Source organism: Neopelma chrysocephalum, unplaced genomic scaffold (genome assembly GCF_003984885.1).
Source record: "Neopelma chrysocephalum unplaced genomic scaffold, ASM398488v2 Primary Assembly neopelma1_97, whole genome shotgun sequence".
Taxonomy (NCBI): domain Eukaryota; kingdom Metazoa; phylum Chordata; class Aves; order Passeriformes; family Pipridae; genus Neopelma; species Neopelma chrysocephalum.
In genome coordinates this window covers 3,682,797-3,699,150 of record NW_020897760.1, presented here as the reverse complement: position 1 = coordinate 3,699,150, position 16,354 = coordinate 3,682,797, and the positions used below count along the sequence as shown (strand labels likewise).

The window sequence follows — 16,354 nt, the reverse complement described above, 5'->3', positions numbered from 1 at the left end:
CTCTGGCTTTCTGCTCCTAGCAGATATTTCTTCTGGTATGGGGTTCACATTTTTCCCAGGCAATCTTTTTCTCTTCTTTTTATTGTCAGAAAGTTTTCTGTACTTTTTCTATATATATATGGGTATCTCGATATATTTGGATATTTAAATCTTGCTTGCCTTCTACCTTGTGGAAATTACTCCCTTCATCCTTGTGGCAGTTTTTTACATAGCTGCAGATTGCTCTTAAGTTGAGGCTGTGGAAAAAAAATAAAAATATTATCGATATGCTGCTATTTATTTTGTCAAATGGATAAAATTTCACTCTGTGTATCAATACTTTTCCATCATAACTTTAAAACCATGTCTCCTGTTTCAATATGTATTCCTTTCTCTTGAAAGCGAACATGCTGTTCACATATGCACCCTAAAATACATTTTGCAAAGCAATTTTCTTCTGTCACTGCCAGCAGATGACCCTGTGCGGTGTCAGTCACAAAACACCTGGGTTTGCATCCTTTTCTGTATGAAGCATGTTCTTCATTCTAAATACAGTTTTTGCGATACTGCTTAAGTGTATTTTATTACAAGCATAGTTTTCATTGTTCTGCATGAATTCCATAGTGTGGCACAGCTTTTTTCTTTTCTGGGGGGCAGCTTTGCTCTTTTACACTAGGCTCTCCATCAGGACATAATTACAGAAAAATACTGGATACTGAGCAAGGTAGACAATATTTAATGTTGATGCCTGTATCTGATCCATTTTGTATTACTGCATATGATGAATTTTAACATCAATCATATAAGGGTGTGTGAACACATTCTATTTTGTAATGTTAGTTTGTGAGTAAACTGATATTTTGATAATCTTATTATAAATATGTACAATTTTGCTCAGGGTGCATCTGTTCCTAGATTGTTAATGATGCATTTCTGTTCACCATAAATAATTGAACAATACTCAGAATCAGCAAACAGATCTTAATTGGTATTTAAACTGCACCGGTTTATGCATTTATGGGAATACAGATGACTCTTTTTACTGTAGTCGTTAGTTCTGAGACCTTGTCAAAACAGCTAATGACGTGTATTTCCAAAACACATTGTGCTTGTAGCATACCACTGCCTCGTAACACTGCACATCATAAAGAGATACTCCTTCCTCCAGCCTTGTCTCCCATAAAGGTATTGGGAAGCTGTCAGAAGTGATACCTGACCAGCACCCAGGGAGCAGCCGTGTCCATCTCAGCTCAGCTTGGTGACAATGCCTCTGGGGAAAGCCTCACTGTCCTCGTATATCATGTGCAGATGAGATGACTGTGTAGCATCACCTCATGTCCTGTAATTTCAGTGAGATCTAAAAATTGTCATCGCTTACAAATTCATAAGGTGATTGTGGGTGTCAAAAAAATCTGTATTGACTATAACTTTCCAGCCCATTGGCTGCAAGAAAACTGTTTTCAATACCTTTTCTGATAGGAACCCTGGCAAGTTTTTAAATTATTGTATAGTAGCCCTTCATCTTCTGGCTAAAAGTCACATTAACAAAAAGAAAACCAAAGTGTGCCAATGGCCATATCCCAAATATGTAACAAGTACAAATAAGCTTTAAAGATGGGGGAAGGATTATACATTATACCAGAGACCACTTGTAGTAGTTTTTCAAGAATTTGAAATGGTAGCAACTCAATTATCTGTCCATTTGTTTAGGGAGAGTAATATTTGCACATTTTTCAGTGAATGACAGTTATTCAAATAATTACGCCTATGCACATAAAGTAAAGGCAGCCTTTACAGGATATTTGGAGAACGTGTGGAAAATGCAGATGAAAATCTAGTCATCTGCCATTTTAGAAACACACTTTGGTATTTTCTTTGTGCTATTCATTCACCATATTCCCAAATGCTGAACATCTGCAGATATCTGTGACAGTATGGCCAAGGCAGCTGCCTGGGTTTTGTCTGGGCACTGAACGGGGGACATAGAGCTGTTTGCTAGTGGAGTCCCCTCCATGACCAGAGGGACACTTGAAAAAGCCTTGCCAGTAAAAGAGCTGGAAGGAAAATTCATATTCCTCCTCTCTTCCTGTCTGCTCTACTGAGGACAGACTTTGGAGGTACCTGGGAAGTTTGGGAGCAGGAGCAGCACAGCTGAGGGCTGGTGCTGTGGATGTTGCCAGTGGTGCAAGGTCTGGCCCAAAGCCTCATTCACCTGCTGCCACAGGTGTGCTCTGGAAAGGCCTGGTCCTCCCCTGGGATAGTCTGCAGTCAGGGTAAAACTTTGGAAAAATGAAACCAGAGGAAGTAAGGGTTTGTTTTAGAGGAAGGTGTGGAAAATGCTCATGGTTTCAGTCTCTGAGGCAGAGGTGGAGCAGAACGCTGGTGTCCCTCCTACCCCACAGAGGTGGAAACCTTGACAGTGTAAAGGAGTGGGAGAAGGTGGACATGCTCTGCTGGTGAGTGGCCCCATAGAAAGCTACGGTGAGAGATTAGGATGGGCTTATTTCCTTTGGATTTGTATTTGGAACTGCCGTTTGTCATAGGATAGTCTTCCTTTAGCCACCCGGATGACCACCTGGCCTCTGGCTCTGCCAAAAGGAAGGGGCAGGCTGCGGCAAAGGGCTCGCAGGTAGCCAGGCCAGCGCGTCCTCGAGCAGGAGGGTCAGCAACCTTCCCGCTGCCCACGTCAGCTGGGATGGATGTAGGAACGTTGCGGGACGCCGGGGTTTGGACGCTGTCAGCGCAGTTGTGCCTTTGCACAGACCCACCGAAACCGCGAGGTGACACGCCGCTGCCCCGGGCGGTGCCGCGGAGCCGGCCCCCCGCGCCGCTCCGAGCCCGGGAGGGGCGGGCGCGGCCCCGCCCGCACAGGTACCGCGGAGGGCGGCCAATGGCGCGGCCCGGCCGCCGCCGCCAGCCAATGGGGGCGCGCGCGGCGGCGGCCCCATGGAAATGTGCCTGGTGGGGAGCCAATGGGGCGCGGCCGGGCCGCGGGCGGCGCTTCCCCCGCTGCCAGGGCCGGCGGCGCCCGGGCCGCCCGAACCGCTCCCCGCGCCCCAACCGCCGCCGCTCCCGCCGAGCAGCATGGCCGGGCTGGGCGGCGGCCCCGCCGCCTTCGGCCGCTGCACGCACGCCGTGGTGCGGGCGCTGCCCGAGTCGCTCTGCCGGCAAGCGCTGCGCAGGTCGGCGGGGCCCGAGGTGGACTTCGCCCGCGCGGAGCGGGAGCACCAGCTGTACGTGGGTGTGCTGCGGGGCAAGCTGGGGCTGCAGGTGCTGGAGCTGCCGGCCGACGAGAGCCTCCCCGACTGCGTCTTCGTGGAGGATGTGGCCGTGGTCTGCGAGGAGACGGCGCTCCTGACCCGCCCGGGCGCGCCCAGCCGCAGGAAGGAGGTGCGATGCGGTGCGGTGCGGTGCGGTGCGGAGCGGTGCGGTGCGGGCCGGGGAGCGATGTCCGCTGCCGCGCAGGTGGGCTCGGGGCGGCCGCGCCGTCGGGCGTGTCCCCGGGCCCGCCCCGAGCCCCGGCGGGAGCGGCGGGAGGCGGCGGTGCGGGCGGCGGGGATCGCGCACGGAGCAGCAGCGCTGCTCGGCGGGACCGGCCGCGGGCAGCGGCTCCAGCTCCGCATCCCGCTGCCGCCAGCCGAGACCCGTGCGGCGGAGCCCGGCGGCTCTGAGGCTACCGGGGAGCAGTGTGCTGCTTCTGAAGACAAGTGGACAGTGTAAACTATGACTCATCCTTTCTGGGGCGTACAGGCTCCCGCTCCCTGCCAGCTTGCCCGGCCCGGTCCGGCGGGATGGGTCGCCAGCCGATTGAGCGGGTTTCTGTCTGCGGTGCAGCGATGCTCCATGCAGACCCCATTTTCGTAACATGTTCAACATGAGCTCAGCCCCAGGCAGTGCATCACTGGTATCTGTGGTAATTGTACCCACTGGCCTGTGTGCAAGAGCTGGTGTGTGTTTTGGTGTTCTCAGTGTTAGTCTGAATGCCCTTGAACCTGATCTCACTTTCCCTGTGCAGCCACTGCAGGCCCTGTGGGCTGGAGGAGTGTTGATGTAAGGGGGATGCAGGCCGACTCATTTGAGAGAGGTGTGAAGAATGCACACCCACAGGAGCTTTACTTTAGATACTCTTAATACTTTTGTAACATGCTCAGTCCATTCATAAACTAGTTCATCAGGCAGTGAAGTACCACCCAGTTATCTCCTCAACGAGCTGTGAGTAGCAAATTAAACAAACCTCACCCTGTTTGAAGCTGCAAAATGAGTACAGCGACAGCCTGCCTTCCTGTGAGAATCTTTTGACATAACTCGTCTTGTCTGTTTCGGTTCCCATCCTTGGTACCATAGTGCATCCTGTGGTCCACAGGCATGTACTGTTGTGCCTGTGGGACAGGCCAGTAGCTGTAGTATAGAAGTAGCTCCTCTTGGCCATTGAGTGCAATGGATGAGATGCTCCACTTGGGTGGGGTTTTTTTATATAGTGCCTTTCTTTTATAAATTACAAAGTTTCCTTGAATTTTCCCAGGAGTGTAACAGTCTGAGATACTGCACACATCTTGTACACATACATTCCTTGTGGGTATCCATGTGTATTTACTCTTTGTAACACATCTGAATGCTCTTAAGAGTGACAGCATCAGAGTACAGTGTTTGCCACATGCTACTCTAAAAAGCAGCTGTTTTTTAGCCAGAGTCCCAATGAGTTTTCACTGGTACTTCTGTGACTCCTGCTGCCATTTGTACAATTTCTCATTTAGGAGAACAGGCTTACTTCTTTCCATGGTGACTTGTCCGGGCAGAGTCATGAAACAAGAGGAGAGACAGAGCTCTAAAGCATAATTTGAACCTTATTAGTGTTCTTGAATGATGGAGCAATCCCTTCCTTGAGTTTTCTGTGAAGTAAAACAGAAAAAAAAATTGAACAAATATCCTTTTAAAGCTATAACAACACGTGGCACTGTAGTGTGCTCGTCTGAACATTTAACTCTTATTTACAACAATTCTTCCTCCTGGGAACATCATTACAGTAGTGCCTCATGGAAAGGGGGAGAAGATTTCTGCAGGATGATGCCTGCCTGTTCCTGGTTCCTCTCCCCTCCAAGGCATCCGCCCTGTTCCCAGCATGGTGACTGTCAGTTGTGTTTAGCTGGTATGTCTGCTTTGTTTGAGGAGTAGTAGTGTGCCATCTTGAAAACCGTGAGATGGTCAAGGCTTTAGAAAGCAGGAGTGTATACATGTCTACTTTGCCCAGAGCTCTGCAAGCTGTGGTGGAGGGCTTGGCATGTGCCTTGGGCATCTTGGCTTTCATAAAGAGCCCCTGAGAAAAAGCTGTTTGCTGCAGCTGCATGAGAGAGTGTTTCCTATTGTAGTCAGATTCTCTACTCTTGCTGCCTCCATCGCTGGTTCTGGAGGGACCAGGCACCAAGGTGTGGGGCCACTCTGAGCTGATGGAGCCCAGCACCTGCTCCTGACCCTCCTGTTAATCCCAGTGAGTGGCTGTCAGCAGTCTCCTAAAGTATTTTTCTGAGGTTTATATTCAGTCTCTGAATTCTGCATTGAAATAGTTGTTGGAGTCTGGTGGCAAGTGATGTTGCTGTAGGGCCTGTCCTACCATCTGCCCTGTTAAATGCCTTAATTAGTGACCTGGAGGAGGTAGTGGCATCTCTATTGAGCTGTCAATGGCCTCAAACTGAGGCGAGGGTGAGAGGTGATACCATTGAGGTCTGGGCTGCTGTTCAGAGGGGCCTCGCCAGGCTGAAGGAAGGGGCTGATCCACGGGGACCTCATGGTTGAACAGGGACAAATGCAAAGTCCTGCCCCAGGAAAGGAAGGATCTGACCAAGCCAGCTGAGGTAAACCTGGTGTGAAAATGAACCAAGGCTATTGTAGTGCATTGTCACTCCTACTGGGTGACGAAAAGGGAAAGGGGTGGATGAAATCTAAGTACAGCACCAGTTTCTGAAAGTGCAATCTCTTATTCTTTTTATGTAATGTAAATGCAAACTCATGAATACTTTAGCAGTACAGTTGGCGTATGCTTGACTTAACCCAGTAAAGCCCAACTCCTGAATATGCACTCCTGACCTGAGCCTCCCTGTAAGGCAGGACTCAGCTGGACTTGTCTTACTGATCTCTGAAGTGCTAGGTGGATTTTTGTACAGAGCAGCCAGGAGCAGTGGAGGAAGGAAGGGATGAGGGAAGCAGGATTGTAGGGTACCATTTCTGCAAAGAATTAATAGAGGGAGGACTTGTGTCCAGGAAATCTGCCTAAGAGGCATGTGGTAGGTTGGGCTCTGAAGCCTGATCAGACCAGAGATAATTGAAGGGCACAGGGGGCTGCCAAGGTGCATTCCCAAGACAACAGCCTGGTTGAATACATAGCTGGAACAGTGCTGTTTCACGTGCATTGTGCCTTCTGATAAATTGTCTGCCCGATGCATGAACTGAGCAGTACTGTCTTCATCTCTTCTGAAAACCCATAATGCAATATTTAAGAACTGATGCAGCATGTTCTTTCACTGACTAGACTCCTTATTAAGAAGGCTTGCCACCAATTACGGTAACACTGTATGCAGCAGACAGATTTCTGCAGTAGTTTGTAATAGCATTGATTGAGCTTTCAGGCTTTATAGATACTATTGCTTATCCCCCCAGCAACATTGAATTCTTTACTGATTGTCTGTCTGGAACAAAACAAAATAAAATCTGGGGTTATGTCTGTTCTTGCTCCAAGTTATTGTAAGGAGAAAAAAGAATTGAATTAAATTTGGTCATGTTCAGGCAGTACTGGGAAAGAGCCCAGTATTTTTTTAGTAAAGTAGAAAAATCAGTCATGCATTTAATGATTTGTTTGCAAGTCAGACTTATGTCAAGGCATTATGTTTCTGTGTTATCAACTTCTGAACTTATTTTAAAATTCATAGTTTCTAGGGATTTTTAAATTTGGCAGAAAGGTAAAGGCTTTTGAAGTAAGCCAAAGGTAGATTGCCAGTATGGATAAGCTGGTGTTTTGTTTAGCTGTGTGCAGTCACCAGTGCAGTGGATGCTCAAGTTGAGTAACTCCAGTGGAAATGTTATGATCGCTGATCAGATTGTCAGTTCCAGCACCTTTTGTTTCAGCAGTATGTTCTCAATTGTTTATTCCTCTAGAATAAACTCTCAACGTCACCTTCTGAACACAACGGGGGTAGTTGCTGAGAAGAGCCCTCATCAGCACATTGCTCTTGCTGCCTAAGTTGTCTTAGTGTGCTTGGGATAGCACAAAACAGCCTTTCCACCATTTCTGTGCTTATGCAGATAAATGGAAACCCAGAAGCTCAGCAAAATGCACCCACAGTGACCTGGCCTCTTCTCAGCTGTCACACAGGGGAGAATTAGCTTGGTGCTGGGAAAACTTTGAGAGCCGCTGCGAAGAGCTCACTGTGGTTCCTTCCTTGGTTGCTGAGAGGAAACTTCTATCTAAGACTATTGTTATTTCCTACTCCCCCTAGACACACTGCAAACAACTTGTGACTGCATTTGCCTGGTGTAGGAGAGCCAGTCCTTCAGCAGTGAGGACAGGATGAGCAGCTAAGGAGTATGTTTGTTAAATCCCATCCTCTCAAAAAGAACTGGAGAAACTACCTAATGGCATTTTGAACACCTCTGGGTACCTCTTCCCAAACCTCCTTGTTGGGTGGCAGGATTTTGTTCACAGCAGTGCTTCTGCAGAGCTTCCAGCTGTGCTGGGCCAGGTAACCTGCTCCTCAGTGCTGAGCAGCCTCAGCTGCTGCCCTCTCCCACCCTGTACAGCTTCTGCAGGGCTGCATAGCTGTATATGAACCACAGCTTGCACCCTGGGCTGGACTGCTGTCCCAGCTGCAGCTGACTGCTTGCAGGGATGATTCTCATGGCAGTTGGTGGAGGTTTCTGAAAACAACAGAAGCAAAAACAGTTTAGTAAGCTATTTATGTATTGTATACACTCAGGTAATACTACGTAGGTACTATTAAATGCAAGACACTTTCTCCACTCTCTCTGTACATATAGATGGTCCTGCAGGATAATGATGTCTATTCCAAAGTAATAGAAAAGCTGGGCTCAGGAGAAACGGATTTAAGGCTCTGCTGGCTCCTGAACTTAATTAGTTTATGGGGGGTTTATTTTATTTTATAGCACATGCCAGTACAAAAGAACCTGCATTTGGAATCATAGAATCTTTTAGGTTTGAAAAGACCTTTAAGATTATAGAGACCAACTGTTAACCCAGCACTGCTGAGACCATCACTAAACCATGTCCCTAAGTGCCACATCTACACATGTTTTAAATACTCCCAGGGATGGTGACTCAACCACTTCCCTGGGCAGCCCAATGCTTGACAACCCTTTTGGTGAAGAAATTTTTTCTAATATCTAATCTGAACCTCCCCTGGTGCAACCTGAGGGCATTTCCCCTTGTCCTATCACCTGGGAGAAGAGATTGATTCTCACCTCACTACCATCTCCTTTCAGGTAATTGTAGAGTCCCCTCTGAGCCTCCTCTTCTCCAGGCTGAGCCCCTTCATCTCCCTCAGCTGCTTCTCATAAGACTTTGCTCCAGACCCTTCCCCAGCTCTGTTGCCCTTCTCTGGACACGCTCCAGCACCTCAATATCTTTCGTGTTATGAGTGGCCCAGAACTGGACACAGGATTCAAGATGCAGCCTCACCAGTGCCAAGCACAGAGGGACAATCCTGATCCTGCTGGCCAGTCTGTTTCTGATACAGGCCAGGATGCCATTGGCCTTCTTGGCCACCTGGGCATACTGCTGGCTCACGTTTAGCTACTGTCAACCAGCACCCCAGGTTCTTTTCCACTGGACTGCTTTTCAGCTGCTCTTCCCTGAGCCTGTAGTGCTGCATGGGGTTTCTGTGACCCAAGTGCAGGACCTGGCACTTAGCCTTGTTGAACCTCACTGGCCTTGGCTCACTGATCCAATCTGTCCAGATCCCTCTGGAGAGCCTTCCTACTCTCAAGCGGATCAATACTGCCTCCCAAGGGACTCTGTCAACCAGTCCCTTACACAGGCCAAAGTCTGTCCTCTGGAAGTCCAAGGTGGCAGTTCTGCTGGCACCTCTCGTTACTTCTGCAATAATCAAAAATTCTTATTTCATGATTGCTGTGCCCAAGGTGGCCTCCAACCATCAGCTCACTCACTAGTCCTTCTCTGTTCACAAACACCGTGTCCAAAGGGGCCTAATGCATTAGTAACCCTTGCATTTTTGATGCTACATGTATCTCCATCCACTACTTCCACCGAGACAGCAAACTGAAGGACCTCACTACCACACCATCCTTCAGACATTGCTGTACTGCCCCCAGGCTTATCTCTACTGAGCCTGGTTTTATCTCTTTTCCTCTTCAAATGTAGTTTAAGGCTCTTTCAATGAGCCCTGCTAACTCCTGTGCAGAGGTCCTTTCCCCACTTTGAGACGAGTGTACCCCATCTGTAGCCAGCAGGCCTCTCTGTTACCAAAACCCAAAAATTCTGCTGGTGACACCAGGCTTGGACCCAGGTATTGACCTGCTGGTTCTTCTGTTTTCTTCACTCATCACTCTGCAAAGATAGAGGATATCACTTGTGCTCCCAGTCCCTTAAACAGTTGTCCCAAGGCCCTGAATTGTCTGTTGGTTGCCCTCAGACTTCTTGTTGCAGCTTCATTGCTGCATATCTGAAAAATCAGTAGTGGATTATAATCTGAGGATTGTACCAGGGGAGGAAGCTTTCTCTTCACATCTTTAACCTGGACTGCAGGGAGGCATCTGGCTTCCCTAAGAAGTAGGTCTGGTCTGCATATGGCACTTGCTGATCGCTGGAGAGGCAAGAGATTAAACGTTTTATTACCATTTGAAATAATTCATAGTTCTTTAAACTTTCACACAAATCGTGATAGTCTTGTACATTTTCACTGACCCTTTTGTATGTCCTTATTGTGCTTCACCATTGATGCTGCAGACCAGCTTTGGTGTTCTGCCTAGGAAACTTATGATTAAAAGCACTGAGGTTACCACAGTGTAATTGCTCAGTACTTAAAACATCAGGTGAGTAAACATGGGCAAGTGCTTTACATGAAGGTTGACAAAAATTAGGGATGGCACTGGATACCTTTCCACCCTTTTGTGTCAGATTGGGGTTTTTTTAATACCTTTCCCATTCTACACTGAGCCACATAGATGCTCCTTTAGCCTATCCTTTTCATCATGTTCTCAGTCTAACCTCACAATTAGAGTGAAAGTGTGCAAGATATTGTCAGCATTTTATTCTCTATCACATTGAAAACAAGTTGAGAAGTACTAGTCAGACTTTGGATAAGATGAATACTGGAGTGGGATTGTATACAAATGTGGAATTTGGTTGTCCTTTGAGCCTATGATTGGCTGGTGTCACTTAGAGGCTTTCTTCAGGATGAAAGAGCTGATGCCCATCATGGGTTCCAGAAAGCAACGAAATAACTCTCAGAATCTGCTTCAGTGTTTTCTTTAATTATTTCATTAGCTTAAATTTTCAGTGGTTTTTGTATTAGCATATAAATTAACTGAAAAGCATGCAGTAGATGAGAAAAGTTTCTTAAACAATACTGAAGTTTCTTTTAAACAGTACCGAGAAGTTTAAAAAAACAATCCTTTAGACAGAATGAGGTAGACCTTTATCAGGAGCCTGTATAATTATCAGCATACATGAGAAGAGATGTTTTAGCCTCCTAAAGCAGACTATTTCAAAAGTAGTTTGATTTGTTTCTGCAGCTCTGTCCCTTGCATCTACTTCACAGTTTAAGTGAGGCCTTTTGGTTCAGGCAGGTGGTTCTTTGGTCTTCAAGTTCATTGCTGATGTAGCTCTGACCCTTACATTAATAAGGCTGACACTTTGGGTGTATTGGCTTTGACAAGAATTATATTTTTTCGTTTTCAATTTTGCTTCTGTGATCACAGATTTAATGAAAATGTTAGGAAGTAGCTTCTAGTCAGATCAATATAAGTGGACTATATTCATTATAATTGCTTTCTATCTATAGAACTGCAAAACAATATTTAAGGACAGTCTAGGAGCAGTCTTGGGTTTCATGCTTTTCTAGCAGAAGCCATATTTAGACCTTGTTATTGAATTGTGATGTCAGGATTCTCATGAATATCCCAGTTACTGACCAGAAGATTAAAAAAAGCCAGAACTTTGTTTGATAATCTCTTGTGAACACTGATTATTATTGTACAAGCCTGATGTCAGCTTGTGTACCTTGTTAATCACTGTTCCTTTGGCTGTGATAAATAGCCCTTGGTGAGCTTACGGTTCAGTGCAAATGCTAAGTGGTTAAAGGTTCCAAATAACCACAAGCATCTCCTCCGAGTGAAAAGAGTCTTTGCTGCTGCTCTGTCTTATACACATGGCTTGGAGCTACCCTGTTCCTTCCCTAAGAAATTTCTGCACAGACTTCCAAATTGAACCTAAATAGTTGGAGATTTTTTGTAACTGCCTTACTTAAAAACATTGCAAAAACTAGTTTACCACAGTCACTACTGGAATTTTGATTTTGAGATTCAAGGATGGGTTCAGAGCATCCCCAGTGTAGTCTGCCTAACACGTTTTTTAAATCCTATGCTCCATACAAGCTTGTAACTCCCTACACACTCTGCAAAGATAGGGTTGACATGTAGGTTGCAGGGCTGTCTTGCTCATCGTGAAATCTGACAGCATCTTCAGAGAGTGGTGGAGCAGAGCATGTGATGCAGAAGAGCTCCTGGGTGCTCTGTTTCTACCTGTTGGCTTCCAAAATGCTATGATATGGAGAGCAAAGTCCCCAGTGAGGTTTTCCATGCTGTACCAATGGCACAGTGTGTAGCTGCTCACAGCACTGTGCTAGGACACGCACATGCACAGAAGCATATGTCTTCATTTTAACTCCTCCACCTCCTGCTTGCTTCCACTTGCAAACTTGCCTCCAGTCCCGTCTCTTTACCTGGACTCCAGTAACTAAGGAAAAGCTACTTCTGATGTAGAAACATAAATGTGGCAGAGGCAAGAACCTCTGGTTTGTTACTATTTCTCCCAAAACCACATTGTATCACCAAGGCCAGTTGTGCACTTAAACTATTGTCTCCAACTGTTCCACTTGCCGAGGTAACCAGGGCATGCAAGGATGACAAGGATGACCATTCAGCAAGGATGACTGGTCTTAGGAGTGACATTTCCTACTAAAACAAACATATGTGAACTTTAATTTCTACCAATATTACTGGGGTTTTTTTGCTTGCTGGGTCTCCAAAGTGATTCTGGAACAGGTGCTCTGCCTCTGCAGCAGGCACTGAGGATGCTGTGGGAAGTGATTGTATAGCAAGTTTTAACTTGCAATACTCCATTCATGCTGAATATTTTGAGGGTTTAGCAGCTCAGATTAGTCTGGGAAAGCTGTGTATGCTTGTGTTGCACAGTTTTCAGAGGATTTTTTGTCTTTGTCAAAAGTCTTCTGGTAAATAATGCTGGATCAAAAATGTAGACCTGATTATTAAATGCCTGACCTGAAACAAAAGTTACCTATACAAAACTGTCTTCATTGCCTGTAAGTTACCCTGGTACATACAGCCATCTGTGTAGAAGTAATTGCTTATGACAGGCTTGCCAACCAGAAGTTGGTGACTGCGGAGAATGTGTTCCTACCAAGAAAGAAATTACTATCAGTAATTACTGATCATTCATTACTTTAAAAAATAAACCACCCTGGGGGTTTTTTGTATTTATTATAGGAGCATATCTCTAATCAAGTATATGGTGTAAGAGAGCTTCACTCTCGGTACCAGATCTGGACAGTCACAATACTAGGGTGAAGATAAATGATGCACCCACAGCGTCAGGTGACATTATCTTTTATTGCTGCCTCTCTTGTAGCAGTATTAGAAATTTTCTTTTAAGTGGAATGTTTTATGGCTGAGATATACCTGAGATGGGTCTTGCATTCATCCAAGGCCGGTGATTACCTACAGGTCAGCTGTAATCAGCCATTTTTCTGTCATTTGGAGCCAATATCAAAACCAAACAAGTATATAAAAATCAGCTTGTTCAAGACTTGCAGAACTCATTTTCATGTCAGTAGAGGTGCAGTATTTGGCATAATCTTTAAAAAATTGTTGTGATAATTTGTTTCTGGAAGATTTATTATGTATGTTAATAGGAAAGGATCTGGCTATCCATGCCTGTCTCTGGATGCCAACTGAAGATCTCTGGCAAGATGAAATCATCTGTCTCAGCTCAGTCCCAGCTGGCCACTGAAGCAAACTAAAACAAAACTGCTACATAATTGGACACTGTTGACAGTGCTGTGACTGATTTTGCATTTCTCTTTGCTTTTTCTGAGGCTTAATATAAGAGCTGTCATGGAAGCTGAATCCCATATCTCAGAAAGGATGATATTATAGGATAAGAATTCTGCTTGTGCATGTGTCTCTGCACTTCACTACAATTGATGTCCTTTGAGCTGCAGACCAGCAGCCATGGAGATAAGTCATCTCCATGCAGACCCAGGCTAGAAAGACAAGTGTTTTAGAGATGGAGCTAGTTTTTGACCTGCTCTCCAGCATTAGTAAGTAGTAAACTGCAGACAATGCCTCTATGTAGAAGTGAGAGACTTTTAGCAGTCCTATAGGAGTTAATTTTGCAAGCAGTACAAGTGCTTTGGAGTGTTTCACCTACCCAAATAGCTGAGTGTGCCTGTCATCACTGTGCTTAATATAGTAAAAGTGATGAATCTCATGTTCTTCCAACGCTGTACAGAGGAGAGGTGGCATGGCTATTGCTAGTCACTAGGTATTCGCTGAAGTTTAATTCACCAGTTCGTGGCTCTGTACCTCCAGTATTGCTGAAAGGCAATTTTTTTGACTTGGCTCAGACTGGTTATTCATCTGGACCTGAAATGCTGTATGAGGTTCTCGTTATCCATTTTGGAAATGCAGAATAAGGAGAAATGGTAGGGGTGGATGAGAAGACCTTGCTGCAATGTAGGACTGTTCCTGTATGAAGTGACGCTAATTAGATAAATGCCTTCAGCTCAAAGTTATTTTGGGTAGGGGAGCAGAGAAATAGGAGAGTTCTACAATATCTCAAATGGTACAGAGCAAATGAACTGGGAATGATCTCATGGCTAGGCTTCGCGAACGAAGATTTGGGAAGGGCTCTACCCACGTTTCTTGCAAGCGCGTTGGTGGCTAAAAAGGCCAATACGAGAAAGGCAAGTCCGGTTGCAAAAGACACAGCAGAAAGACTCCTTAGATGGTAAATTCTGCATGGCTCGGTTCTTTCTGCGTTGTCTTTTCTCCTCAAGAGTGATCCTGCGTGCTTTCTCAAAAGCATCAGCAGCGTTATAAATGGTCTGTCTCCAGGCCTCCCGATTAGAGGCCAGAGTAGACCAGTTATGGTGATCAATATGCCCGAGGCTGAGTTGTTGCTTCAGGGAGTCCTTGTATCTTTTCTTCGGAGCTCCTCTCTTGCGGCAGCCAGAGGCAAGTTCACCATAAAGCAGGATCTTAGGGAGGTGGTGGTCCTTCATCCTGGAGACGTGCCCTGCCCATCGCAGTTGTGTTCTCAGTAACATGGCCTCAATACTTGCGATTGCTGCCTGTTCAAGAACAGATGTATTGGTCACATAGTCTGACCAGTGGATGTTCAGGATTGTACGGAGGCAGCGTTGATGGAAGCGTTCTAGGAGACGCAGGTGGTGGCGGTAGATGACCCATGATTCGGAACCATATAAAAGAGTAGAACTTAATGATATCCAGAGAAATACCCAGGCAGCAAATTCCAGCAGAAGGAAGTACTTTATCATGCAATGCACTACTGAACTGTCAGAGTTGTTGCCAGGATGTTGAGGGGTGGGCAAAAGTACAGCTGGATGCCAACTAATGAAAGGAAGATCCATCAATAGCTGTTTAAGATCCAGATGCAATAGCTGGCTTTGGAAATATGTGCACTGCTTCTTACAATAAGCTAGGGAAAATATACTGGAGTCGGCGGCACTCTATACTTGTCCTCTTTCTGTTATTCTTTCCTTAAGCTGCCGGTACCGGCCGCTGTAGGAGTCAGGCTGCTTGGATATACAGGTCTCTGTGACCCACTTAAGCTGTTCATGTATTATGAATAAGCTGTAATACTGATAGCTGTTTAGCAGACTCATAATGAGTCACTTGCTGTGATCCTGAAGGTCGTGAGTTGTCCAAGGGCTGGCTGTTTTGGAGGCAGATGCCCTGCCTTAACCTTGCAGAGGTCTTGCTGTTTCCATCCCACCTGGCAAGGGGAAACCTGTGTTCAGGCTTAATCAGGGTGTCCGATGGCATAAGATGGGCCATCACTAGCACAAGCAATGGGTGCTCTGAGGTCAGATGTTGATTTATTTTTTCTTCCCTGCCTCAGTATATCCATCCTAGAACAGATAGTAGAAAATGGAATGATTCCATCAGGAAGACAGTCAGATGTTTTATGTCAAAACTATAAAAGAATTCCACTGCCTCGGCCCTTAGCAAGTCAGATTAACCCTAAGAAACAGTGCACACTTTGTAAAGCAGAGATTTCTCACTGGGAAATGTTGTTTCTAGGTTTTCCACATCAGCTGTGAAAACATACTGCCATCCAAGCTTTGCAGAATGATTCTTAGAAAGGCCTAGCACTGAATGCTTGGTGTACAGAGGTTTGATATATTGAGAGTGAGGCTTAATATTATGGAAGAGAGTGTCCTAGAAGAGCCTTTGCAGAAAAGTGCTGAGGAGGACAGTCTCCCATGGGCTTTGGGGTATATGTTTTTGTGGGACAACTGATGGCAGCTGATAATCTGCCAGTTTGTGCTGTGGAGATGATCGACAGGCTTTTCCTGAATAGCATGATGTAGATTGAATGAGCCTGAAAATACCGGCATCAGTGATAGGAAATAGTTATTCATTTTTCAGAGTGCAAGGAGCCATTTGGAAAGGGTACCGCTCTTGTCTGACCTCATGTTCTGGCTTTACAGCTAACCAAATCACTATAAATTTGCAAACTAGAACTGCTGGTCTTTTTATGCCTGCAAACGGCAGCAGCGGGAGCCATTTCTAGGTGGGTTTGAAGAATGGCAGGCTGCCAGCAGTGGCATCCATCTTGCTATCTGAGATAATGCCACGAGCAGCCTGAACGGCATTTCTGACAGGAGAGCATCAAACCAGCTGTGCATTGTGCAGGGCTGACTGGAGAGCTTTTACAGGAGCAGGACTAGAACTGGTGTGGCCAGTGTTGGATGGTAATCACTCTTCTGTGACTGTGTTTCCAAAGTCTTCACAGACATCAGCTCTTTGTGTGGAAGTCTAGTGTGGACCCGTGGCATCAGTGATGCTCTGATCGAACTGGGGTTGT

The 16,354-nt window shown here is 46.0% G+C and overlaps 1 protein-coding gene across 1 annotated transcript in view; it reads left to right on the top strand.

Moving 5' to 3' along the window:
- The first annotated feature begins 3,054 nt into the window (after window positions 1-3,054).
- Window positions 3,055-16,354, top strand: part of DDAH1 (dimethylarginine dimethylaminohydrolase 1) — a 57,718-nt gene continuing 44,418 nt past the window's right edge. Inside the window, exon 1 of the mRNA XM_027694371.1 lies at window positions 3,055-3,369. Within this exon, the coding sequence (XP_027550172.1) occupies window positions 3,064-3,369 (306 nt within the window). The 5' untranslated portion in view covers window positions 3,055-3,063. The remainder of the gene's footprint in view (window positions 3,370-16,354) is intronic.